This window comes from Mirounga leonina, unplaced genomic scaffold, assembly GCF_011800145.1.
Source record: "Mirounga leonina isolate KUSES-001 unplaced genomic scaffold, KU_Mleo_1.0 Mir_200, whole genome shotgun sequence".
Lineage (NCBI taxonomy): Eukaryota > Metazoa > Chordata > Mammalia > Carnivora > Phocidae > Mirounga > Mirounga leonina.
The window spans coordinates 13935443-13962795 of NW_023270503.1; the positions used below are offsets into that span (position 1 = coordinate 13935443).

The 27353-nt window shown below is 36.8% G+C and overlaps 1 protein-coding gene across 1 annotated transcript in view; it reads right to left on the bottom strand.

Moving 5' to 3' along the window:
* Positions 1-27353, bottom strand: part of GDPD1 (glycerophosphodiester phosphodiesterase domain containing 1) — a 48129-nt gene that overhangs the window by 10813 nt on the left and 9963 nt on the right. The window contains exons 2-6 of the mRNA XM_035026723.1: positions 26759-26801; positions 12866-13001; positions 9679-9724; positions 2824-2942; positions 2033-2122 (exon numbers count right to left, since the gene is read on the bottom strand). Coding sequence (XP_034882614.1) covers positions 2033-2122; positions 2824-2942; positions 9679-9724; positions 12866-13001; positions 26759-26801 — 434 coding nt within the window. The remainder of the gene's footprint in view (positions 1-2032; positions 2123-2823; positions 2943-9678; positions 9725-12865; positions 13002-26758; positions 26802-27353) is intronic.

Genomic DNA, 27353 nt, shown 5'->3' on the forward strand with positions numbered 1-27353 from the left:
CGGTTTTGTTTTTTAAGATTTTATTTACTTATTTGAAAGAGAGTGAGAGAGGGAGCACAGAGGGAGAGGGAGAAGCAGACTCCCTGCTGAGCAGAGAGCCCAATACGGGGATCAATCCCAGGACCCTGAGATCATGACCTGAGCCAATGGCAAATGCCTAACCAACTGAGTCACCCAGGTGCCCAGGTTTAGTGCAGTTTTAGCAGTGTTTCAATTCGTGTAACCACCACCACAATCAAGATACAGAACAGTTCCATCACAGCCAAGAACTCCCTCCCCCCAGCTTTTTGTTGTTATTGCCCCCACTCTCTACCCGACCCCCAGTCTCTGTCTCCTGGAAGCCACTTATCTGTTCTTCATGTGTATAGTTTTGAGAACGTTACATAAATGGAATCATACAGTATGTAATCTTTTTGTTTTGTTTTTGGTTTTTGTTTCTTTAATTTTTTTTTTTAATTCCAGTTAGTTAACATAGTTATATTAGTTTCAGGTGTACAATATAGAGATTCCAGTATGTAATCTATTGAGGTTAATTTTTTTCACTAAGCAAAATGTCTTTGAGGATTAGGCCAGTCAGGTTGTTACAGGTATCAGGAGTTCATTTCCTTTCATGGCTGAATAGTATTACATCATGTGGTTATGTCAGTTTGTTCAGAGATCTACCCACTGAAGGGCATTCTGGTTGGTTTCCAGTATTTTCTATAATAAATAAAGCTGCTATAAACATTCACATACAGGTTTTTATGTGCATAAGTTTTCATTTTTCTGAGATAAATGCCCAAGAGTGAGACTACTAGTTAATATGGTAAGTGTATGTTTAGTTTGGTAAGAAATCTACCCAACAAATGAAGAAAGTGGCTGTACTATTTTACTTTTCCACCAGCAATCTGGAGAGATCCAGCTTCTCCTCATCTTCTCCAGCATTTGCTGTCATCACTATTTTTTATTTTTTAAAAAACATTTGAATAATGTAAAACAACCAGCAGGCCATGAGGCCTCCCGTACAGTCACTTTTAATGACACGTGAAAATACCCTTAGACAATGATTAGTTATGGGAAAGTCTTAGCACTAAATTCTTAGCATCTGAAGCCATTTATCCCAATGATCACTGTTTTCTCCTTGTGTACACAAGCTACCTTGGAATCTCAGAGAGCCTGTGGCACATAAATAAAACTTACTTGCCTTAATGAAGGCTTCAACGGTACTTTTAATTATAATGGTGCCAATTCTGGATCTATGTTTTTGCCTTCTTTGCTAGGAAGAAAGGCCTTCCCAAAAGAAATCTTTGTATTTTGAATTGCTATTTGTGTCACAGTATTTCTTCTGCACTATCACTTGTATTCTGAGAGAGAGTCTTTAATGCTTAAGGTTTTTTTTTTTTTTAACATTTTGAATTTCATATTCTCCTAGCTATACTTGCTATAGTATATAAGTATATAAACTATACTTATAATAGCTATAGTATATAGCTAAACTTGCTTATAGAGGCTTAGCATACCATGTCTAAATATATCCAATTAACTTTTTATAGATATATTTTCTTCAAACAGAAAAATTTTGGTGGGTAGATGGCCCTACTTTTATATACCACCTGATAACTATGATCTTGGCTTAATTTGATTAATTCTGTTTGGGAGGTAGGGAACAGAGAAGCTTGAGCTACAGAGTTGAAGGACTAAAATCCTTTCCTCAATTTAAAATTACACAAAAGTTTCAATAACCTAACAAAAAACCGACATTGTAAGACAGGAATCATATCTTGTTTCATAATGTACATAATAAAATGTTGGCAAACAATTAATATTATTAGCATGTGAAAATAAGAATTCTGTGAGCCAGCCCACATACATTATTTCTAATAAATCCATTACCTCTATTAGTAAACTTCTGGTTAGGTGCTTCCACCCAGTACTATCTGTCTTTGTATCAAGGCTTTGAAATAAGATACTTCTAAAAATTATTAGTGTGATAACATTTATAGATACACAACAACAGCAAGAAAGATCATTCCGTATCATGTTTGAAGCTTACCTCTCTGTAGCACTTTTCTACAATTTCATAACTGGCGTTACCCCACACCGTTATGTGTTCTCGTCTGTACTGCTTTACCAGCTCTGAAACCTACATGTGAAAATGCAAAAGTTCATGCATGTGCCTACTGGTAAATCCGCTTACATTACTTCACTTAAAAAATGGATTACAATTGGAGCACCTGGGTGGCTCAGTCAGTTAAGCGTCTGCCTTCAGCTCAGGTCATGATCCCAGGGTCCTGGAATTGAGTCCCGAATTGGGCTCCTTGCTCAGCAGGGAGCCTGCCTCTCCCTCTGCCCCTCCCGTACTCATCCCCCCCCAATAAATAAATAAATAATCTTTAAAAAAATGGATTACAATTGACTTTCTGCCAGTGAATAATATAAACTTTGGGAAGAACCAATATGTGAATTCAGATTATTTTATAAAATATAAGCAATTACTTACATTTTACCATTCTATGATTTATCTAATAGAAGGCAACTATTTAGTCATTTGATATATAAACTAACTACAAAGGAAGCAAGTAAATTTGAAGAAGTTAATTATATCAAACAACTGGTTCACAGGAGCTCACTTTTATCCATGACTGGGACAGGACAGCTTGCTCTGGAAATAGGCCTTTCTATAGTAAAGTGATCTCTTCTACCAGGGCATTATTTAAAACAATACTGATCCCTAGAGTGTCACATTTCCTTGAATATTATCAATCTGTGAAGTCACCTACTGTAGCCTTATTCAGTTTGTGAAATCCGATACAACATACCCAGAAGAGGGATTGGCTCACGTACCTTCTTTATCAGCACATTGTTGTTGACCTTGATATCGATGTTAATGGGAGTGTTAGGAAAAGCCTCAAAAACTTCCTTTAGTAATGGAATTCGGTTATCTTTTCCTTCACATTGGCATGCTGAGAAAGCAAGATTTTTAAAGGTATTTTTAAAAGATAACTTTCACTTTTTTGAGGATTGGGAGAAAAAAGATAAAGTACTGTTTTCACAATAGTATGTATTCATAGAGGACATTTACAAAATGATGAAAAGTAAAGAAAAGGACAATCATTTAAAATCCAACAATTTAGATATAACCGTTGTAACCATTTAGTATACTTTCTCTAGTCTTTTTTTCCTATGCATAATTTAATAGTTATAATATAGTGTACCTACAGATCTTAACCTGATCTTTTTACATAAGTAAAAAATAAATATTACATGTTAATACACTTAGAATTTTGAATTATGATTTAAAAATATTTTCATTAAACCTTTTGAGATAACTATATATTCATTTGGAGTTATAAGAAAAATATACAGAGATTTATGCACCTTTTACCCAGATTCCCCAATAACCTCTTGTAAAACTACAGTACAATATCATAACCATGACATTGGTATTATTATAATCCGCCAATCTTACTCTATTTATTATTTTAAATGGTTTTAAAATGCTCCATTGAGTAACTATGCAACAATTTAATTATTTTAATTTAAACATTCTCCGAGAAAGGTAAGAGTTTACCATTCCAAAATATGCCACTTTGGCATAAGGATTATTTTTAACTGAAGGCAACTGAAATGAAGCAGATACAAAAAAAGCACTCTGTCCTTTCCCATTTGCCTAGGAACAAGACTTAAATTTGTACAAACATAAATCACCAACAACTTTAGACCCTTCTCAGCACCACAGAACTCTGCATAACAAACTATTGACTAGCCTTTATCTTCCATTATTCACCCATATATTTACCTTCCCATGAATATATCTACCCTAGAAACTCAAAATCCTTTTTATTTGTCTTGTCAATTCTCTGAAAATGTATTGGATTTTTTTGTTAAGATGCTATATAAACTCAAGTTCTAGCCAGGCTTTAAGTTACTCAACCCTGAGTTTCTACCATGATACATATATTAATAAATTTGTTTGTTTTTCTCTTGTTAATCTCTCTTTTGTTATAAATCCTTGCTGAGAACCTAGAGGGTAGAAGGAAAAAAAAAAATCCCCTATACTCTACCAGTGGATACGGAGGTTGTTTGGAAAGTTTTACTATGATATCACCACCGAAATTTTCAGATATTGAGAATATATATATGTTCAGGCAAGGGAAATAAATGCTAATTCAGGAATGTGTTAAAGAATTGTATTAGTGCAGCTACTCAAAGAAAACTGAGTCACAAAAAAATTAGAAGAGGATTTTTAGTCATTTTTTACCTTTCCTGAGCATTATTTTCTTTATTCTTTCCCTAATCTCTTTTGCCTTGAATCATTTACATAATATACTATGCATGCTATATAAGTATAAAATTTTCCCTTCCATCTGAAACTTTAATCCCACTACTATATGAATAACAAAACGGTAACAGATCCTTTATTTCATCTTCATTGTACAAAGTGTATCAACAAAGTAAATTAAATCCATGTCAAAAAATTATTTATAATTAAGGCTCATATGAAAAGGCAGCATATAGGGGCGCCTGGGCGGCTCAGTCGTTAAGCGTCTGCCTTCGGCTCAGTTCCTGATCCCCTGGGATCGAGTCCCGCATCGGGCTCCCTGCTCTGCGGGAAGCCTGCTTCTCCCTCTCCCACTACCCTGTGCTTGTTTTTTTTTTTTTTAAAGATTTTATTTATTTATTTGACAGAGAGAGAGAGACAGCCAGAGAGAGAACACAAGCAGGGTAAGTGGGAGAGGGAGAAGCAGGCTTCCCGCCGGGCAGGGAGCCAGATGCGGGGCTTGATCCCAGAACCCTGGGATCATGACCTGAGCCGAAGGCAGATGCTTAACGACTGAGCCACCCAGGCGCCCCTCCCCGCTGCTTGTGTCCCCTCTCTCGCTGTGTCTCTGTCAAATAAATAAATAAAACCTTAAAAAAAAAAAAAAAAGGAAAAAGAAAAAGAAAAGGCAGCATATAAATGAGAAAAAAAAAAGGAAAAAATGTGTTACTGTTTTGTCTGTTATGTATTCCATTCCTATTGCCTTTTTACTACTCCTTGTAATGATGGGGCTCTGGATCATTTTGACCAGACTCTCAATCATTTGGCTTTGTCTCCCTGGCCACAAAGAGAGCACATGGACCTTAAGCATAACACTGTAAACATGAGGAGAGGTCTCCTGAAATCCTCAGCTGAATGCATCATATATTTTTGATGTTGGCAGAGTCCATCTTTATGTGTAGAAGGTCTGCCTGAAAACAAAGCTAACATAAATGAAACCAGACCAAGAAACAGAGATAGAGACTGATTATTAGTTAAGCAACTGAAATTAGTCATGTCTGAAGGCATAGAACCTCCAGGCTTTTTAGTTAGGAGGACCAAATTTTTTTTTTTTTAAGAACCAAATTCTTAAAAAAAATTTCTTTTGAACTATCCTGACATGGATTTCTAGCACTATAATTGAGTTTAGACTTACTGTACACTACCTAATTGAACTGTAAAAATTATGTTAACATATAAAAATTTAGCTTGTTTTTACCTCCCCAGCACCCTTTCTTCCCTTGGAAAACTGCATCTCCCTTAAGCCACACTATTCTGATTGGGCTCTCAAAAACAGGACCCACTCCCCCTTTATTCTCATGGGCATGCATATGACCTAGGTCTGGTCTATTATAATAGCCAATTTTTTTGTCCACAGTGACTATCTCAAGGATGGACACATGACCCATGCTGGGCCAATCAGTGTCTTTCTCTAGAACTTTCCCTTGAAGCTCAAAGGAAGATTGCTTTTTTACCCTTGGGTCAATGTGTGGGCAGGATATAAATGAGTTGTCAGTGATCATGTTCCCTGCCACAAGGACAAACTCCATTTACACTGGAAGAAGGTAACACCCAAGAGAAGCAGAACCACAGAATGACTCAAAAAGAGTCCCCTTTGTGCCCTTGGATTCAATAATGTTTAACATCAGATCCACCATTATTATAGACAGTTAATGATAAACTAAATCTGTTGTTTCTTTTTTCCCTTAAGCTAGTGTAAACTCGTTTCTGTTAACAATCTAAAAAGTCTGAACATGATGTTCTAGTCCTGCACTGTTTAAGATGGTAGCCACTAGGGGCGCCTGGGTGGCTCAGTCGTTAGCGTCTGCCTTCAGCTCAGGTCATGATCCCAGGGTCCTGGGATCGAGCCCTGCATCGGGCTCCCTGCTGGCAGGAAGCCTGCTTCTCCCTCTCCCACTCCCCCTGCTTGTGTTCCCTCTCTCACTGTCTCTCTCTCTGTCAAATAAATAAATAAAATCTTAAAAAAAAAAAAAAAAAAGATGGTAGCCACTAGCCACACAGGGTTATTTAAATTAAAATTAAATAAAACTAAAAATTCAGTCCCTGAGATGGACTAGCCACATTTTAAGTGCTCAACAGTCACATGTAGTTATTGGCTATTGTAACTGACATTGCAAATACAGAACACCTCTATCACTACACTCCATTTAAACAGTGCTGCTATTTTTTTAGTTAAGTAAAAATTTTGTTAGCTTGTTAAGTATGGAAAAATTAATTTTGCAGTCAAAAGAATTGCCATGGGCAATAGCTATTCACACCCAGGTAAGATGTTTGCAAGGATTAACTTAGGGGGCGCCTGGGTGGGTCAGTCAGTTAAGCGGCTACCTTTGGCTCAGGTCATGATCTCAGGGTCCTGGGATCGACTCCAGCATCGGGCTTCTCAGCAGAGAGTCTGCTTCTCCCTCTCCCTCTGTGATCTCTCTAGTTCTCACTCTCTCTCAAATAAATAAATAAATAAATAAATAAACAAACTTTGAAGAAAAAAAAGGATCAACGTAGAAAAAAGTCAAACAGATAACACTAACTTTGGAATGTTATACAATAAGAATAATATTACATCTAATAGTGGGAGAAACAAAGAAATTAAAGTTACGTTAATAACAAAGGGAAAAAAAAGCACATGCTAAAGTGATGTGAAGATATTTACATTACATGCCTTAGCCAGCATAGACTGTAGAAAATGAGTTGGGGAAAGAAATTTGTCCCCACTATTGTTCTGGGCAGAAGATAACCACTGGGAAATACTATAAAAAGAGAGAGAGGAAAACAAGAGTGATAGGCAAGGAATATACCATAAGATGTGCTGGGCGATGGAATGAGTGAAGTGGCCTCTATAAACGTGCTAGAACTTGAAAATTGACCGTTCTGACCAACTCTAGATTACCCAAATTATGTATTTTTCATGAAAAAAAAGGCTATTTTCAAGTAAGCAGGATAGATAATAACAAACCCTTTGGGTAACACATTTTTATATTCTTTATTTTTTAATGCAGTCTGTGGCACATTAAAGCACCTTAAAAAAAAAAATTACTTCTTCAGGGCGCCTGGGTGGCTCAGTTGGTTAAGCGACTGCCTTCGGCTCAGGTCATGATCCTGGAGTCCCTGGATCGAGTCCCGCATCAGGCTCCCTGCTCAGCAGGGAGCCTGCTTCTCCCTCTGACCCTCCCCCCCCTCATGTGCTCTCTCTCTCTCTCATTCTCTCTGTCTCAAATAAATAAATAAAATCTTTAAAAAAAAAAAATTACTTCTTCAGTAAAATTGTGAACCACAAAGAAAGCCAGAGGCCTAAAATCTGTATTCCTCTGAGAGCTAGTAGTCTCTCTCTCTCCAGTATTTAAAGAAAAGTAAGCAACAGTTCTGAGTGGGGAAATAGAACCAAAAAAAAAAAAAAGGAACTATCGCCTAATCTGAATCAAGTTTTTACAGTATTATATATTAGCCTATTTCAAATGTAGTAAACTTCACATTTGATGCAGAGTCTTAATTGTGATAAACTGAATGCAATATGAACAAAAATTAATTCTTTTTATAGGTGTCTAAAAAGTGAGACATGGCAGTGCTATTAATAAGGCATTTGAAGAGAATCTAGGGGCGCCTGGTTGGCTCATTCAGTAAAGCATGTGACTCTTGATCTCAGGATCATGAGTTCAAGCCCCATGTTGGGCAAGGAGCCTACTTAATCAAAAAAGAGAGAGAGAGAGACTCTTCAGATGGAGAGGTAGCATGGTGCAGCTGAACACTGGGCTGGTTAGAAAGAGACCTAGTTTCAAGTCCTAGATCTGTGATTTATTTGTTGTATGACCTTAAGTTAATTTACATCTTTAAGCCTCAATTTCCTTATCTAAAACAGGAAGAGACAGAATTATATGGTCTCAAAGGTCACTGCATATTCAAAAGTTTTATGACTTTGGGTGCCTGGGTGGCTCAGTTGGTTAAAGTGATCGCCTTCGGCTCAGGTCATGATCCTGGAGTCCCAGGATCAAGTCCCGCATCAGGCTCCCTTCTCAGCGGGGAGTCTGCTTCTCCCTCTGACCCTCCCCACTCTCATGTGCTCTCTTTCTCTCATTCTCTCTCTCAAATAAATAAAATCTTTAAAAAAAAAAAAGTTTTATGACTTTATGAAAAAAGGTATATAAATAAAAACTTAAAAAAAGAAAGTACAAAACCTGAAAAAAAAATTAAAACATTCTTTCCCTCAAAGGACCTTTTAATCTTTGTGAAGCTTTGGCTTTGCTCTACAAGGGAAAAAATTAAACAAAACAAAACAAAACCCCCCCAAAACAAACAAACAAAAAACTTCACTTATGAAATGTTTTTAACCTTCACAAATCCATAATTGACACAAATGTAGTAGCTTGGCAAGTATAATCCTGTTAATCACAAGAATGAAAAAAATGTTTCTGCAAACCAACACAGCTTAATGATACTCACCTGGAAAGTAAAATCAAACAATTTTCAGATCTAAACATCCTTTAGAATAGCTAATTTAAACAATTTTCTGATTCTTATTTGGCTTTCTTAAATTTTCCAATCAAGGAGAAATTATACTGACCAATTTTTAATCTAGTTCACAGAGCAGTTACAATTCTTTAGATCCTTGACATTTAACCAGGGTTTTAACTATATGCAAACTATACCACACCAAGGACCACAACATGTAGCATCTTGTAGTTTTACTGAGTTACATTTGAATCATTCAAAACATGAGGCTGAATTGTGATAGTGTGGGACCCTGTACCTGCTCAGCAACCTGTATCTCTAGCTGTGTATGTTCCATTCTAATATGTTCCATTCTAACAAATCCAACAAACAGCCAAGGAACATGCTCCTTTGTGAGAAATATTCCCTCACAAGAGAGAAAACTGCTATGCTGATGATTAAAAAGTGATGGTGACCAGGAAATGGGTGGTTAATCTGAGTAATAGAATTCTCTCTAATAATTTAAGATAGGGAGCACTGAAATGACATAAAATCAAATGGTATAGAATCAGTAAGGATCCAAAAGGAGGTCTTTCCAATGTCTTTTCCTTTGTTTTTTTTTTTTTACCTATGGTGGATTATTACTACAAGTTATAGTAATCTTCTAGAATTTGAAGCTTCAGAAATGCAAAGTAGCCCTAATAATATCTGGGTTTCTTGTAATTAGTATTCAGGCTTAAATTAACTGTACATAAGCTTAAATAGAATGAGCCAATTAAATCTTTAGCCTTCATCTCAGGGTCAGTATTTCAGATTTGTAGGTCTGAGACAATAAGTATTGAGGGCAGTACCTTTAGCCAGAACTTATTATCAGAAGAAAACACACATGTATATCTAATTCTCAGTGTAAATAAATACACTTTAATGTCAATATGTAAGCTGCAAATGGGAAATATTACCTCTTTGAAATGTGACGTCCAGTTTGCCAAGGTAAGGTGGGAGTTCCTTTAAAAGATATGATTGAAAAACAGTTAACTCTCAAAAATTTTAAGTATTTTAGTGTCTTACAGTAAGACAAAGATTTGCTTCTTCAAAAAAATAAAATAAAAACATTACCTATGTTTACATAAGGCACGCTTTAGCCAAACATCCCAAACAGCAAATTAAACATATAACTACTTACTTTCACAATTTAGAAGAAAAGAAATCTGTACTATTTAATATGGACCTTTTCAAATAATAAATATATAAATATCTCAGTAGACAAGTGTGAAGATAGACTATTTTATTTTATTTTTTTATTTTTTTGAAGATTTTATTTATTTATTTGACAGAGAGAGAGACAGCGAGAGAGGGAACACAAGCAGGGAGAGTGGGAGAGGGAGAAGCAGGCTTCCGGCCAAGCAGGGAGCCCAATGCGGGGCTCGATCCCAGGACCCTGGGATCATGACCTGAGCTGAGGGCAGACGCTTAAGGACTGAGCCACCAGGCGCCCCGAAGATAGACAATTTTAAAAAATGACTAACATACAGTAAAATCTTTAAACTCACAAATAATCAAATAAGTGCTAATTAAAATTTAAATTTAGGAAATTTTTGTTATTATAATACCCAATAATGGTAAGGGTACAGCAAAATGGGAATTCCTCTAACACCACATTTTTGCACTTTCTAAGAAATTTTTACTTTATTTTTAAGTAATCTCTGAGACCAATGTGTGGCTTGAACTCACAACCCTGAGATCAAGAGTTGCATGCTCTACCAACTGAGCCAGTCAGGCGCCCCAGATTTTGAAACTCTTAAACACTTTTAGAAAGTAAGTTGGCAATAATGACTTTCAATATGTATTAAGCCACTAAAATATTCTTAATCTCTACCCAATAATTTCCCTGCTGGGAGTTTATTTAGGGAAATAATTTTAAAAACAGAGATAATTTGTGCTTGCTTTGGCAGCACATATACTAACAATAGAGATAACTTTTATTTTTATATTGATATTTTCAATAAATATAAATATATTTATATAGATGCCTTCATAAATATATATCTTTTAAAAACTCTATATAAGCATATAAATATAGAGAAAGCTTTATCTTTATGTATGAAGATGTTCAGTGCAGTGTTATCTCTAATGGTGAAAACTTAGAACTAATTCAAATGCCCAACAACAGAGGAGGAATGGTTAAAAATAACTATATCCACTCAATGGAATAACTGCAGTCACTTGAAATGTTTATGAAAAATAAGGGGATCTGAAAGGGCTAAATACGACACAATTCCAAATATATAACATTCTGGAAAAGGTAAAACTATGGAGACAATAAAAAGATCAGTGGTTGCCAGGGTGTGGAGGGGCAGGAAGGATGAACAGGCAGAACACTGAGCATTTTAGGGCAATGAAACTATTATGTATGACACTGTAATAGTTGATACATCATTATACGTTAAAACTGACATGTCATCCTATGTTAAAAACCTATAGAATGTACACCATTAAGAATAAACCCTAGGGGCACCTGGGTGGCTCAGTCGGTTAAGCGGCTGCCTTTGGCTCAGATCATGATCCCAGGGTCCTGGGATCGAGCCCCACATCGGGCTCCCTGCTCGGCGGAGAGCCTGCTTCTCCCTCTACCTCTGTCTGCCGCTCTGCCTACTTGTGCTCTCTCTCTATCTCTGTTAAATAAATACATAAATAAATCTTAAAAAAAAAAAAAAAAAGAATAAACCCTAATGTTAACTATGGATTTTGCGATGATAATGTGTCACTGTAGGTTCACAGACTGTACCAAATGTACCACTCTGGTACAGGATGTTTTGGTGGGGGGGGGGGCTGTACATGTAGAGTCAGAAGCTATTCTGTACTTTCTGCTCAATTTTGCTGTGAACCAGTAACTGCTCTAAAAACTAAAGTCTATTTAAAAAAAAAAAAGAAAAAGGGGCGCCTGGGTGGCACAGCTGGTTAAGCGTCTGATTCCTGGTTTCGGCTCAGGTCATGATCTCAGGGTCCTGGGATCAAGCCGCACATCAGGCTCTACAGGGAGTCTGCTTGAGGATTCACTCTCTCCCTCTCCCCCTGCTTTCACTATCTCTCACTCTCGCTCTCTAAAATAAATAAATCTTTTTTAAAAAAAGCATGGAAAAATGTGTATCATGCCATAATGTTAAAGTGTCCAAAAACACAATCTATAGGGGTGCCTGGGTGGCTCAGTTGTTAAGCGTCTGCCTTTGGCTCAGGTCATGATCCCAGGGTCCTGGGATCGAGCCCCACATCAGGCTCCCTGCTCAGTGGGAAGCCTGCTTCTCCCTCTCCCACTCCCCCTGCTTGTGTTCCCTCTCTCGCTGTCTCTCTCTCTGTCAAAAAATAAATAAAATCTTTAAAAAAAAAAAACAACACAATATATGTTATATACAGTAGAATCACAACCAGGCAAAAAACATACAGGGTACACATACAGATAGCATCCTGTTAATGTAAGTTTTCTTTAGGTGGTAAAATAAAGCATTATTTTCCATCCATTTATCAGTTTTTACTATAATGGCAAGTAAACTACTAAAATCGGATTTCCCATACTTGAAGACTAAAACTAATTCATCTATTTAATCTGAATCAAATAAATTGTAGAATACTTCAAGCAATTTGATGTCCAATAGTTTTACATTTGAGGACTTTGGTAATCTTGTTAAAATACTTATAAAAATAAGTCTCCAGGGCGCCTGGGTGGCTCAGTCGGTTAAGCGACTGCCTTCGGCTCAGGTCATGATCCTGGAGTCCCGGGATCGAGTCCCACATCGGGCTCCCTGCTTGGCGAGGAGCCTGCTTCTCCCTCTGACCCTCCCCCCTCTCATGCTCTCTCTCTCTCTCATTCTCTCTCTCTCAAATAAAAATAAATAAAATCTTTAAAATAAATAAATAAATAAATAAATAAATAAATAAAATAAAAATAAGTCTCCAAAGATGTATCCACAGATTTCTGTAGTGAGTATAAATCCTCACTGGAAGTTAGAATAGTTTTTATAATTTCCTTTGGCATTCATTATCTAATCACTATCATTTATTTTTTACTATTTATCTGGCATTCATTGTTTTTAAAAATCCTACAGGCCCTAATGTCTACTAGATATTAGTTTATCATGCATTTTTACTTACACAGTACTTGAGATCAGAGATGTTTACATTGACCCCAGTTGATCTCTTTAAATTCTCATCATGGGACACTACAACTTGCTCATCTTTTGTGATATGGCAGTCCAATTCCAGCATATCAGTTCCAATTGTAACTGCACTGAAGAAATGCAAAGAAGAATAATGACATTCTGAAAGTTAAGTAAACTTCATTTACATTATATGCATCAGATGTAAAAATTAGGAGTTACAAAACAAATAGCAAAACATCTCATAACACTAAAATTTCTCTACACTGTCATCTATTATGATTTATTGGTGTCATATTCTAAAGTAAACACAGAATAAGAGAATCATGTTGCCCCTTTCCATAACCAGCTATCCATATTGCTGTCAACCTAACATAATGGAAAGAATACCAGATCAGAAGTTAAAAAGGTCTGGATGCCAGTTCCTGCTTTGCTATGAACTTGCTGTATAACTATGGGCAAGTAAATGCCTTTCTCTAGGCCTACATTTTCACATCTATAAATTGATAGGATTAAAGAACAAGAAAACGGTGCCAGCCCTTGTCAGTTTAATTCAACATAGGATTAGAAAATTCCAGCCAGAAAAAAATAAAAAAAATAAAAAGAAATTCCAGCCAGAGAAATTAAGTAAGGAAAAAAGGGGGATGGGCATCCAAATTGGAAAGGAAGAAGTAAAATTATCTCTGTTCACAGATGACATGATCTTATATGTAGAAATCTTAGAGATTCTACACACAAATAAAACTGCCAGAACTAATAACTCACTAAAGTTGCAGAATATAAAAATCAACACACAGGGGCACCTGGGTGGCTCAGTTAGTTGGGTGGCTCAGTTAGTTGGGTGTCTGCCTTTGGCTCATGTCATGATCTTGAGGTCCTGGGATCGAGCCCTGTGTCGGGCTCCCTGCTCATGGGGTGTCTGCTTCTCCCTCTCTCTCTGCCCCTCACCCCATCCCCCCCTTGTGCTCTCTCTCTCAAATAAAATATTTTAAAAAAATCAACACACAAAAATCAGTTACATTTCTATACATTAAAGTGAATGATGTGAAAAGGAAATCATAAAACAATCCATTTATAATAGCATCAAAAAGAAAAAAAAAATGGGTGCTTGCATAGCTCAGTCAGTTAAGTGTCCAACTCTTGATTTTGGCTCAGGACATGATCTTAGGGTCATGAGATCGAGCCCCACATCAGGCTCTGTGCTGGGCATGGAGCCTGCTTAAGATTCTCTCTTTTCGGGGCGCCTGGGTGGCTCAGTTGGTTAAGCGACTGCCTTCGGCTCAGGTCATGATCCTGGAGTCCCTGGATTGAGTCCCGCATCGGGCTCCCTGCTTGGCAGGGAGTCTGCTTCTCCCTCTGACCCTCCCGACCCTCCCCCCTCTCATGTGCTCTCTCTCTCAGTCTCTCTCTCTCAAATAAATAAAATCTTTAAAAAAAAAAAAAAAGATTCTCTCTTTTCCTCTCCCTCTCCCCCTCCCCCCCTAAACAAACAAACAAACAAAAACTTAGAAATTAACTTAACTAAGGAAGTAAGAGACTTGTACAATGAAAACTGTAAAACATTGCTGAAAGAAATTAAAGGAGATATACATAAATGGAAAGACATCCCATGTTCATGGATTAGAACACTTAATATTATTAAGATCTATGGATCTACACATTCAATGCAATTCTTATCAAAATCCCAATGATTGTGCAAAAATAGAAAATTCCATCCTAAAATGCCTGAGGGGCACTTGGCTGGCTCAGTCGGAAGAGCATGTGACTCTTGAATTTGGCAATTTGTAAGTTTGAGCCCCATGTAACTAAAAGAAAAAACTTTAAATTGCATATGAAATCTCAAGAAAACCCAAAGAGTAAAAACAATCCTGAAAAAGAAGAACAGTGGTGACTGGGTGGGTCAGTTGGTTGAGCGTCTGCCTTCAGCTCAGGTCATGATCCCAGGGTCCTGGGATTGAGCCTGCATCTTGCTCCAGTAGGGAGACTGCTTCTCTCTCTGCCTGCTGCTCCCCCTGCTTGTGCTCTCTCTCTCTCTCTCTGTCAAATAAATAAATAAATAAAATCTTTTTTTTTTAGATTTTTATTTATTTATTTGACAAAGAGAGACACAGTGAGAGAGGGAACACAAGCAGGGGGAGTGGGAGAAAGAGAAGCAGACTCCCCGCGGAGCAGGGAGCCCGATGTGGGGCTCGATCCAGGACCCTGGGATCATGACCTGAGCCGAAGGCAGATGCTTAACGACTGAGCCACCGAGGCGCCCCAAATAAATAAATAAATAAATAAATAAATAAATAAATAAATAAATAAAATCTTAAAAAAAAGAACGAACAAAGTTGGAAGACTCATACTTCCTGATTTCAATACTTACTACAAAGCTACAGTAATCAAAGCAATATGGTGCTGGCATAAAGACAGACATATAAATCCATGAAATAGAATATAGAGTCCAGAAATAAACCCTCATATATTGTCAAATGATTTTCAACCATTCAATGGGGAAAGGGCAGTTTTTTCAACAAATGGTGCTGCAAAAACTGGATATCCACATGTAGAAGAATGAAGTTGGATCCTTACCTAACACCATATCAAAAAATAAACTCAAAATTTGATCAAAGACCTAACCATAACACCTAAAATGAAAAAACTCTTAGAAGACAACATATGGGAAAAGCGTCACCACACTGGATTTGGCAATGATTTCTTGGCTATAACAACAAAGCACAGGCAACAAAAGAAAAAAAGACAAATTGTGCTTCATCGAAATTAAAAACTTTGTGCTATCAACAAAGTAAAAAGGTAGCCCACACAAACCATAAGAGACTCTTAATCATAGGAAACAAACTGAGGGTTGCTGGAGGGGAGTGGAATGGGGGGATAGGGTAACTGGGTGATGGACATTAAGGATAGCACGTGATGTAATGGACACTGGGTATTATGTGAGGAATCACTGAACTCTATCTTTGAAGCTAATAGTACATTATATGTTAATTAAATTTAAAATTTTTTAAAAAGTGAAAACAAATGTAGCCTACAGAATGGGAGAAAATACATGCAAATCATCTATGTGATAAAGGATTAATATCCACAGTATATAAAGAACTCCTAGGGCGCCTGGGTGGCTCAGTTGGTTAAGCGACTGCCTTTGGCTCAGGTCATGATCCCAGGGTCCTGGGATCGAGTCCCGCATCGGGCTCCCTGCTCTGCGGGGAGCCTGCTTCTCCCTCTCCCACTCCCCTTGCTTGTGTTCCCTCTCTCGCTGTGTCTCTCTGTCAAATAAATAAATAAAATCTTTAAAAAAAATAAATTAAAAAAAATTAAAAAAAAAAAAAAAAAATAACTCCTAAAACTCAACAACACAATAACCTGATTCAAAAATGAGGAAAGGACTTGAACAGATGTTTCTCCAAAGAAGAAATGCCAATAAGTACATGGAGAGATCACTAATCATTAGGGCAATCCAGTCAAAACCACAATCAGAGGGGTGGCTGGCTGGCTCAGCTGGAAGTGTGCAACTCTTGATCTTGGGGATGTAAGTTTGAGCCCCACATTTGGTGGTGTAGGGATTACTTAAAATAAATAAATAAATAAACTTAAAAAAAACCCACAATAAGACTATTTCACACCCATTTGGGTGGCTATTATAAAAAAAAAAGGAAGGAAGAAAAGAGAAAAAGAAAAAAGTATTGGCCAGGATGTGGAGATACTGGAACCCTTGCATATTGTTGGCGGGAATATAAAATGGCAGTTCCTCAAGAAAATTAAACATAGATTTACCATATGATCCAGCAATTCCACTTCTAGGTACACACAGAAAAGATTTGAAAGAAGGGACTTAAATATTTACACAACCATGTTCATAGAAAAATTATTCATAATGGCCAAAAGTAGAAGCAACTTGTCTATCTATCAACTAATGAAAACAAAATGTGGTTACAAAGAAGTATTATTCAGCCTTAAAAAGGAAGGGAATTCTGGAGAAGCCTGGCTGGCTTAGTTGGTAGAATATGTGACTCTTGATCTCGGGGTTGTAAGTTCAAGGCCCATGTTGGGTGGAAAGATTACTTAAAAATAAAATCTTGGAATGCCTGGGTGGCTTAGTTGGTTAAGCATCTGCCTTCGGCTTGGGTCATGATCCCAGGGTCCTGGGTTGAGCCCTGCATGAGGCTCTTTGCTCATGGGGAGTCTGCTTCTCCCTCTCCCTCTGCCTGCCACTTCCCCTGCTTGTGCTCTCTCTCTCAAATAAATAAAATCTTAATAAATAAATAATAAATAAATAAATATATATATATATTTTTTAAATCTTAAAAAAAAGAAGGGAATTTTGATATATGCCACAACATGAGTGAATCTTTAAGACATTATGCTAGGTTAAGGAAGCCAAAAACAAAAATACAAATACTTAATGATTCCACTTATATAAAGCTACCTAAAATAGTCAAGTTAATAGAAAGAAGAATAGTGGTCACCAGGGCCTGGGGGGAAGGGGGTTAGTGAATTATTATTGAATGGGTCCAGAGTTTTGGTATAGAAAGATGAAAAAGTTCTGGAGATGAATAGTGGTGATGGTTGCATAACAACGTGAATGTATTTAATGACACTGAACTGTACACTTAAAAACAGTTAAAATGGTAAGTTTTATGTCATATATATTTTACCATGATAAAATAAAAATTTTTAAATTAAAAAAAAAAAGAACAAAAATTGAAAGGATTAGACCAGACAGTCGCTAAGGTTCCTTTCACATTCAAGATCCTATGACTTTTACAAAAGGGAATATCACAGTGGTTAGGAGTACAAACACTGCCCCCAAAAAAGGGTAAATATGTGAGGCAATGGATGTGTTACTTAACTTGACGGTGAGAATCCTTTCACAACGTATACACATATCAAATCATCACATTGTATACTTGAAATATAATGTGTCAATTATACCTCAATAAAGTTGGGGGATAAAGAGCATAGACACTGGCTCTGCCACTTACTTGAGCAAGTTATTTAGCTTCTCTATGCTTCAGTTTCCTTACTTGCAAAATAGTGATGATAATATCAACTCCTCCCCTTACACCTTACACTCCAAACACCCCCACACTTTCAATACTCTTGCCTGAAATGTCTTTTGCAAAAACAAAAAACAACGAATATACAATAAAATAATAGATGTAAATTTGAACAGGACTTCACAGATGAGGATTTCCAAATGGCCAGTAAGTGTATGACAAAGTTCAACAGGGAAATGTAAATCAAAACCACAATAAAATAGCACTATATATCCACCACAATGGCTACAATTAAAAGGACTGACAACAAATTAGCAAGATAGTGGAGGATTGGAACTCTATATTGCTGGTGTGAGGGTCAGTTGGTACAATCACTCTGGAAGGTATAAATGTAGACCTACCCTATGATCCTGCAATTTCACTTCTGCTTAAGTATATATCTGAGAGGGATGAATGTATTTGGCTATTAAAGAGCAGATAACAGGGGCACCTGGGTGGCTCAGTCGGTTAAGCATCTGCCTCAGGCTCAGGTCATGATCCCAGCGTCCTGGGATCAAGCCTTGCTTCAGGCTCCCTGCTCAGCAGGGAGTCTGCTTCTCCCTCTCCCTCTGCCTCTCTCCCTCCCTCTCTCTCTTTCTCTCATTTTCTCTCTCTCAAATAAATAAATCTTTAAAAAACAGGTAACATTATTTCACACATCATGGATGAATTGTACAGGTATAAACTGAAGAAAGAAAAGCCAGAGACAAAAGTGTAAATACTGTATGATTACATTTATGTTATCGGGAACAAGCAAAATCAATTTATCATAATAGAAATTAGAATAATGGCTATCTAGGGGCAAGTAATGTGGACTGGGAAAGGTCACAAGGATACCTTCAAGAGTGCTAGAAATGTTCTGTATCTTTATCTGAGTGATGGTTACAAAGGTATATACATTATGTTAAAATTTACTGGGCCATACACTTAGATTATGCATTTTATGGAATGTATATTATATACACACAGTAACAGGTTTGTTTGTTTGTTTGTTTGTTTGTTTGTTTGTTTGTTTTTAAGTTTTTCTTCCTCCCCTTATCTGCTCTTACTCATCCTTCAGGTCTAAGTTTAGAAACCACCACTTCAGGATATCTTCCCCAATCTTCCCAGATTAGACTGGGTCACCAGGTTACATACTGCTAAATTGCCAGGACTTCCTGTAGCACCTGTGTTTACTCTGTCATAGTATTTACCATGCTGTTTTGAATATATCCATTTATCTCCCCCCTGCCCAATGAGACAGGAGATCTTTAAGTAAAGGATTTGTGGACTATGTCTAGTTTACTGTTGTATTCCTAGTGCCTAGGCACAGGACCTTGCACAGCTGGTACTCCATAGTATTTGTTTAAAAAACTATGTAAAATGCCCACGTAGCACTTTATGCACTAATCACCACGGGTGACATTTCAAGATGAAGAAAAAGTAAACATGGGTGGAGCAGGGAGAAAGTTTTAGAAAGAAACATTTTTTTTCTTTTTAAAATTCAAGAATGGAAAGAGTAAGCTGTGGTGAGCAGAGTAGGGTGAGAAGATACAAAAGTAGATAAATTACTTTTGTGCAATATATTCCCATGCACTTAAATTGTTTACTAGTCGTTTTATATGAGGTTAGGTCTCTACAACTAGATTAAATTCCTAAAGAGGAAAGGCCTATGTCTGCTCCATACTTTCTAATGTTCATGATGTTGGGTATACTGTAGGTATCTAACACGTTTCTAAATGAGTGGAATGAAACCATGTTTTACTTATCTATTAGAAATCTATTAACATTTCAGGGCGCCTGGGTGGCTCAGTCGTTAAGTGTCTGTCTGCCTTTGGCTCAGGTCATGATCCCAGGGTCCTGGGATGGAGCCCCGCATCGGGCTCCCTGCTTAGCAGGGAGTCTGCTTCTCCCTCTGACCCTCACCCCTTTCATTCTCTCTCTCTCTGTCATTCTCTCTCTCTCAAAAATAAATAAAATTAAAAAAATATTTAGAATATAAACTTCTAAAGTGCAAAATAAGGATACTTCCATTATTAATATATCTAAAAGACAACATTTTGAACACCAATTTGTTCATCACCAACAGAAAGAATTACAGCAGGAATTTAATCTAAGAAAAACTGAACATCCTTTTAAATATATAAGCACTCGTGATTCTTATTTTGCCTGTGATCTCCTATGTGGGGTGAATGTATCTTCTCTTTTATACTTAAACTTGAAACACGTAATATAAAAATACAAATATAAATTTGTATATAAATATATCAATTAAGGAATAAAGTTTTAGCAATTGAGTAAAAGTTTCTTAATGTTTTTAAAACAAACTAACTTGGCTCCTTAATGTAATTCTTACTAAGATGTAATAACTAACTTTGTGTCCTCTTCTAAAGGATAAAAGAGAATATTTATTGGTCAGTTGTGTGTGTAAAAATAAAATGCAAAAAGAAATAAGCAAATAGGGGCGCCTGGGTGGCTCAGTCGTTAAGCGTCTGCCTTCGGCTCAGGTCATGATCCCAGGGTCCTGGGATCGAGCCCCACATTGGGCTCCCTGCTCTGCGGGAAGCCTGCTTCTCCCTCTCCCACTCCCCCTGCTTGTGTTCCCTCTCTCGCTGTGTCTCTCTCTGTCAAATAAATAAATAAAATCTTTAAAAAAAGAAATAAGCAGGGCGCCTTGGTGGCTCAGATGGTTAAGCGTCTGCCTTCGGCTCAGGTCATGATCTCAGGGTCCTGGGATCGAGTCCCGCATCGGGCTCCCTGCTCCTTGGGAGCCTGCTTCTCCCTCTGCCTTTCTCTCTCGCTCTGTCTCTCATGAATTTAAAAAAAAAGGAAAAAAAAAGAAATAAGCAAATAAAACAGTTTTTGGTAGAATTACTTTTCTGTATTTTTAAATTTCCTTAAATAATTATTGTTATACTGTGTTCAATTAAAAAAAAATGTAGAAACTGTAAGCAATACATGCAGCCAGCAAAGTTTTGAAATAAAATCCTAAAATCCTTCATATAGCTAAAAAAAAAAAAAAAATTGGTACTACTGATTTTTGGTCATGTGCATATCTTACTTTTGTTATTTTTTTTGTATGAGTATGTGAAGGGGAGTAAGGGCAGGGGTTATCTATATTTTCCTGTATTTAAAAACAATTTTGCAGGGTGCCTGGGTGGCTCAGTTGGTTAAGTGTCTGCCTTCAGCTCAGGTCATGAGCAAGGAGCCTGCTTCCCCTTCTCCCTCTGCCCCTCTGCCCTGCTTATGCTCCCTCTCTCTTGCTCTATCTCAAATAAATAAATAAAATTTTTAAAACAACAAAAAATATATAAAATAAAAAAATTCTGCATTGGGCTCCATGCCGAGCATGGAGACTACTTAAAATAATAAATAAGTAAATAAATAAACAAATAAATAATATTTTAGTATATGTGCTGCCGAGGCAAGCACAATAAAATTTTAAAAGTCAATTAAAAAAATTAAAAATAAAAATAAAAAATTTAAACATTTTACCTAAGAAATCTAAGTTTGAAGTTTGCCTTCAGCTGAAATGTGGGCTGTTTTTAGACACGTTTAGGAATTATATACAAAATAGTTTCTATTTATTGTAGGCTTATCTCTTATCAATAAGCTAATAAAAACTTAGAGCAATAGTGAGTGAGTGCATCTAGGACAATTTGTAAATGATCCCAAATTTGATACACAAATAGCTAGAACATAGCCAGAAAAAGGAAAAAAAAATTTATCACTTTGGCCTTCAAAATCTCCCGTAAATAATAAGTATCTACTTCAACTGAAGCACCAGATATTTTATAGCTGAATTTCTTTTTTTTTTTTTTTTTTTAGGATTTATTTATCTTGGAGAGAGAGAGAGTGTGAGCAATCAGAGGGAGAGAGAGAGGGAGAGAATCTCAAGCAGACTTCCTGCTGAGCTCCCAAGTGGGGCTCCATCTCATGACCCTGATGAGATCATGACCTGAGCAGAAATCAAGAGTCCCATGTTTAACCAACTGAGCCACCTATGTGCTCCAATATAGGTGACTTTCTGACAAGCTGATTACATAGAAAAAGGGAAGCCAAGGCTTCAACATTACCAGAAAAAGAAAACTCTAGCTCTAAAAGATGTGAAATTACTTGAAATTCCACAGAAACAATACATAACGATTTAAAACAGTCCCTATACACTATATGTTAAGTAACCAGAATTTAAATAAAAATTTGGAAAAAATAAAAATCGTAAATCCAAAAACAGTAACAGACCCAAATTAAGGAATTTATTTGAATCTCATTTATTCCTCACACCACTGAGGTTTGTTACTATTCCCATTTTACATATGAGAAATTACTATTGTATTAATTAGATAGTCTGAAAAATGTATCATGAGAACCAGGTCACTGATTAATTACTTTGACTGTCTGCCAACTTGTACTTCCAGCTACTGCTAAAACAATTTGTTTCTTTCTTTCACCATTCATGTTAATACCACAGGGATCAAATTGTCCTGTGGGTATTTACAAAGGCAGCCTGGTTTAAAAACCTAGTTTTATGAGCTCTTAAGAGCTAGATTTTACATACTCAAGGTCTTAGTGACTGTGTGTGTGTGTGTGTGTGTGTTACAATTCCTTAGTTTCTGGTTTTGTGCTTATTATGGATGGGGTTCTCTCTCCTTCATTTGTCTTCTGTTAATGTTCTGCTTTGTTCCTGAGTGCCCCATTCCATTATCTCCTTTAGTAAGTAACTAGTGAGAGTCTATTAGCATCAGAACTAGGTGTTAAGGGTTGAGAGATCAATAAGGAAAGATTCTTGTTCTCAAAGGAATCACAAAAGAGCCATATTCATAACCTAAGGTGTTTGTGAAAGCATTTTATAAACCACATTACAGGACTTTTTATAAATTGTGACATACAAAAAGAAAAAGAAAGAGGGAAAGAGAGAAAGAAAGAAAGAAAAAGAAAAAGATAAAGAAAGAAAGAAAAGGAGAGAGAGGGAGGGAGAAAGGAAGAGAGGGAGAAAGAAAAGGAAGAAGGAAGGAGGGAGGGAGGGAAGGAAGGAAGGATGGAGGGAGGGAAGGCAGGAAGGAATTTTTTTTTTAAGATTTTATTTATTTATTTATTTGACAGAGAGAGACAAGGCAAGAGAGGGAACACAAGCAGGGGGGCAGTGGGAGAGGTAGAAGCAGGCTTCCCGTGGAGCAGGGAGCCCAATGTGGGGCTCGATCTCAGGACCCCGGGATCATGACCTAAGCCAAAGGCAGAACCTTAACTGACTGAGCCACCCGGGCGCCCCAGGAAGGAATAAATTAATTGTGAGATATGATTATTTCTCTTCAGTCCTAATTACTTCTTTTTTTTTCTAAATTTTTTTAAAGATCTTATTTATTAATTTGAGAGAGAGACAGTATGAGCAGGGGAAGGGGCAGAGGGAGAGGCAGAAGCCGACTGCCCGCTGAGCAGGAAGCCCAATGTGGGGCTCAATCCCAGGACACCAAGATCATGACCTGAGCTAAAGGCAGAGGCATAACTGACCGAGCCACCCAGGTGCCCCAGTCCTAATTACTTCTTTAGACCCACTGTAATGAATTAATTTTCCATACACTCTTAAAGTCCTTTCAATTTCCCAGATGTATCTTGTCTACATACCCTCACATCTTTTTTTTTTTTTTTTAAGATTTTATTTATTTATTTGACACACAGAGAGAGAACACAAGGCAGGCAGAGGGAGAGGGAGAAGCACGCTCCCCGCTGAGCAGGGAGCCTGATGTGGGACTTGATCCCAGGACCCTGGGATCATGACCTGAGCCGAAGGCAGACGCTTAACTGACTGAGCCACCCAGGCATCCCTACCCTCACATCTTAATCTCAAACATTTCATGTTTTTTTTCTCCCTTTTTTTTTTTAAAGTAATCTCTATACCCAACGTGGGACTTGAACTCACAACCCCAAGATCAAGAGTTGCATGTTCTCTGGACTGAGACAGCCAGGTGCCCCAAACATTTCACATTTTAAAAATAGTTTCTTGGGGTGCCTGGGTGGCTTATTCAGTTAAGCGTCTGCCTTTGGCTCAGGTCATGATCCCAGGATCGAGCCCTGAGTCAGGCTCCCTGCTCAGCAGGTGAGTCTGCTTATCCCTTTCCCTCTGCTTCTCCCCCCAGCACGTGTTTGCTCTCTCTCTCAAATAAATAAAATCTTTAAAAATAATAAAAAAATAAAAATTGCTTCTTCCTCTGTACCAAATGGTCTTCTAGTCCTGGTATCTTTTCAATTTTCTGATTAATCTTAACCAGGCTTCCCCACCAATTATTTATACTTTCTGTAATATCTTCTTGTTTTCCCTTCCATGTTATAATATGTATGCTTTGTGAAGTGTTTATCTACACATGCACATAAATAAGATCTAAGTTTTAGCTGCTCATTTTATTTTTACTATTTCTCCCTATCAAAGATATACCATACTTAAGCACAGTATCTGTCTTTTGTCAATTATGTATTATAACTCCACATTCTTAATATACTGCACCTTGAAAATAGTATGTTTACATGATTTTTTTCTTTTTGCTCATGAAGCAGGTATTAAAAAAACAAAAACAAAAACAAAAAACCTCCTAAGTATCCCAGCAGTTAAAATATTCTACTAATAGAATATTTGTAAATGAAAACAAAAGTATTTGTCGATAGCAAGAGCATTGATGCATAAGATAAAACACAAAAACCACCAACAACGAATTTTTGGTTAAAATCAGGGGGTGCCTGGGTGGCTCAGCTTGTTAAGTGTCAGACTCTTGATTTTGGCTCAGGTCTCAGGGTCACAAGATGGAGCCCCAACTGGGCCTTCATGCTCAGTGAGGAATCTGCCTGAGTGTCACTCCCTCTGCCCCTCCCCCCATTCACACACACTTGTGACCTGTCTCTCAAATAAATAAATCTTAAAAAAAAAAAAAAACCTGCTGAAGATGGGAAATGTAATGTTCTATCTAGCAAGTAAAAACCATCTAAGTAAGACATTCTCTAAATACCAAAAAACTTTTCAGATGATCAAAATCTTCAAAGATAAAAATATTTATACCCCATCCTTAGAAATAATTTATTATACAAATGTACCATTCTTAGAAAGTTTATTATATAATTGAGTATTTTAATTTCATAAATAAGGGTGGTTGGTAAAAATTTAACAAAAAATATGGGGAAAAACTTACTAAATAATATACCTTAAATATAAAGAATGCAGGGGCGCCTGGGTGGCTCAGTTGTTAAGGGTCTGCCTTCCGCTCAGGTTATGATCCCGGGGGTCCTGGGATAGAGCCCCGCATCGCAGGGAGCCTACATCTCCCTCTCCCACTCCCCCTGCTTGTGTTCCCTCTCTCACTGTGTCTCTCTCTGTCAAATAAATAAATAAAATCTTTAAAATATATATATATATAAAGAATGCTAAAATCACTCAAAGTTATAAGCATTTTCTCCCCAGGTAATATATATCACTACATCCCAGGGAACAAATATTTGATAAAACAGAGTATATGGGGGGGAGGTATGTGTATGTGTGTATGTGTCTCAGTGTAAACTGCACAAACAAAATTATATATATATATATATGCATTATATATGTTATATATAATTATATATATCTAGATTTATATATTATATAGATATCTAAAGATACCTACATATATGATCTCAGTAGAGAAGATAACTTAAAGTAATTTATTTATTTTATTTTATTTTGACTTAAAGTAATTTAAATTATTTTGTTTCAGAATCTGGAAAGTTTTTTCCATAGACAGGAGGAAAGTTTTTGCATTTTTAGGGTTTTAGAGAATTTGGGGATTATAGTCAAAGGCATTGTAATAGAGAACACAAAGAATAAGCAATGACAAACACAGGAGGACAGGATTTAGATGAAACTAGAATATGGAGAAGCAGTACATTTGGACCTGATAACAGGAAAAATAAACTCTCAGGTGTCTTTGTTATTTTTATTTTTTTTTAAGTAATCTCTATGCCCAATGTGGGGCTCAATCTGACAACCCCAAGATCAAGGGTCACATGCTCTACCAACTGAGCCAGCCAGTCTCCCCTAAATTCTAAGTCATTTTAAATGATAAGAAACAGAACAAAAACTTAAGCCAAATTCTGATATCTCAGTCCCAACTGTATGCATAAAAATGGTTCAACAAATGTGTCAGAAAACATTTTTCTTACTAAATATGGAAAGGTAATGTCTTCCATGGAGTTTAACTTTTCATATCCTCTGCTTTATTTTTCAGGGAAAAGAAAACAGTGTTTTCACCATTACCACAGACTAATGATCATTTACTCTAAGACAGAGAACAAGGTATCAATCAGCTTTCATTCCTGTCTCTCCTGCTGCTTCTCTGTGAGGTGCTCTAAAAGAGATCAGTAGGAGATATGAATAACTGAAACATTGGGGATAATCTAATTTACCTTATTCGAAAAAATAAGACCAACACTCATAAGGCTTCAAACAAGAAAGACCAGATCACAGGTTCAGGTCTGTAGAGGAATTACAGAGCAGACACATAATCTTATTCATAAACAGCAACCAATGTTAACAGTTGTTTCATTTTCTCCTTTTCTCTTTCTCTCCAAGACTAATTAGCATTACACAGTGTGTTCCTTGTTACAAAAGCCTTCTTTCAGCTTTAGAACTATAGTATCTTTTGATTACCCACAACTCTGATCTAGTTTTTCAGTTATCCAGAAGCCAGACACTCTGTAACACTTCAGACTAGCTTAAAAAAAAAAAAAAAAAAAAAAAGCTATTTTAATAAATTAGAAACAACTGTAACAAGTGGATGCAACATGTATACTATCTTCACTTTGTGAATCATCACTTCAAAGATAAACTATAAAAGAATACCTTTTTATATACTTACTGCTGAAAGGCTGCCATTGTATTCTCCAAATTTTCTCCAGCCCCTGTGAAAACATTAAATTTAAATTTCATTTACTTAGCTAATTTCAACTTTTTAAAATTTTTTTTAAATTTTTAAAAAGATTTTATTAATTTATTGTATTAATTTATTCACCCCCCCCCACACACACACCCATGAGCAGTGGGGAGGGGCAGAGGGAGAGGGAGAAGCAGGCTCCCCGCTTAGCAGGGCTCTGGGCTTGATCCCAGGACCCTGGGATTATGACCTGAGCTGAAGGCTGATGCTTAACTGACTGAGCCTCCCAGGTGCCCCTAATTTGAACTTTTAAATTTTTTCAGAAATTCACTTTAATAAGAAACATCTAGTGAATCTTGATGTTTATATACTGTGTAGACATTACAAGTTTTTTAAAGAGTGTAATGGTATTTTGAATTGCTTTTTGGCTGCACCAGGAAGAATCAAAGATTAAAACAAAGCCACAGCAACACAGAAAGGTTAGAACCTGAACATGTTTTTTTAACCTACAATATCTGCTTGTCATAGGAAAGACAGAAGAGGACTTGGTACATATCACACCTCCTCAGAAACAGTTAAA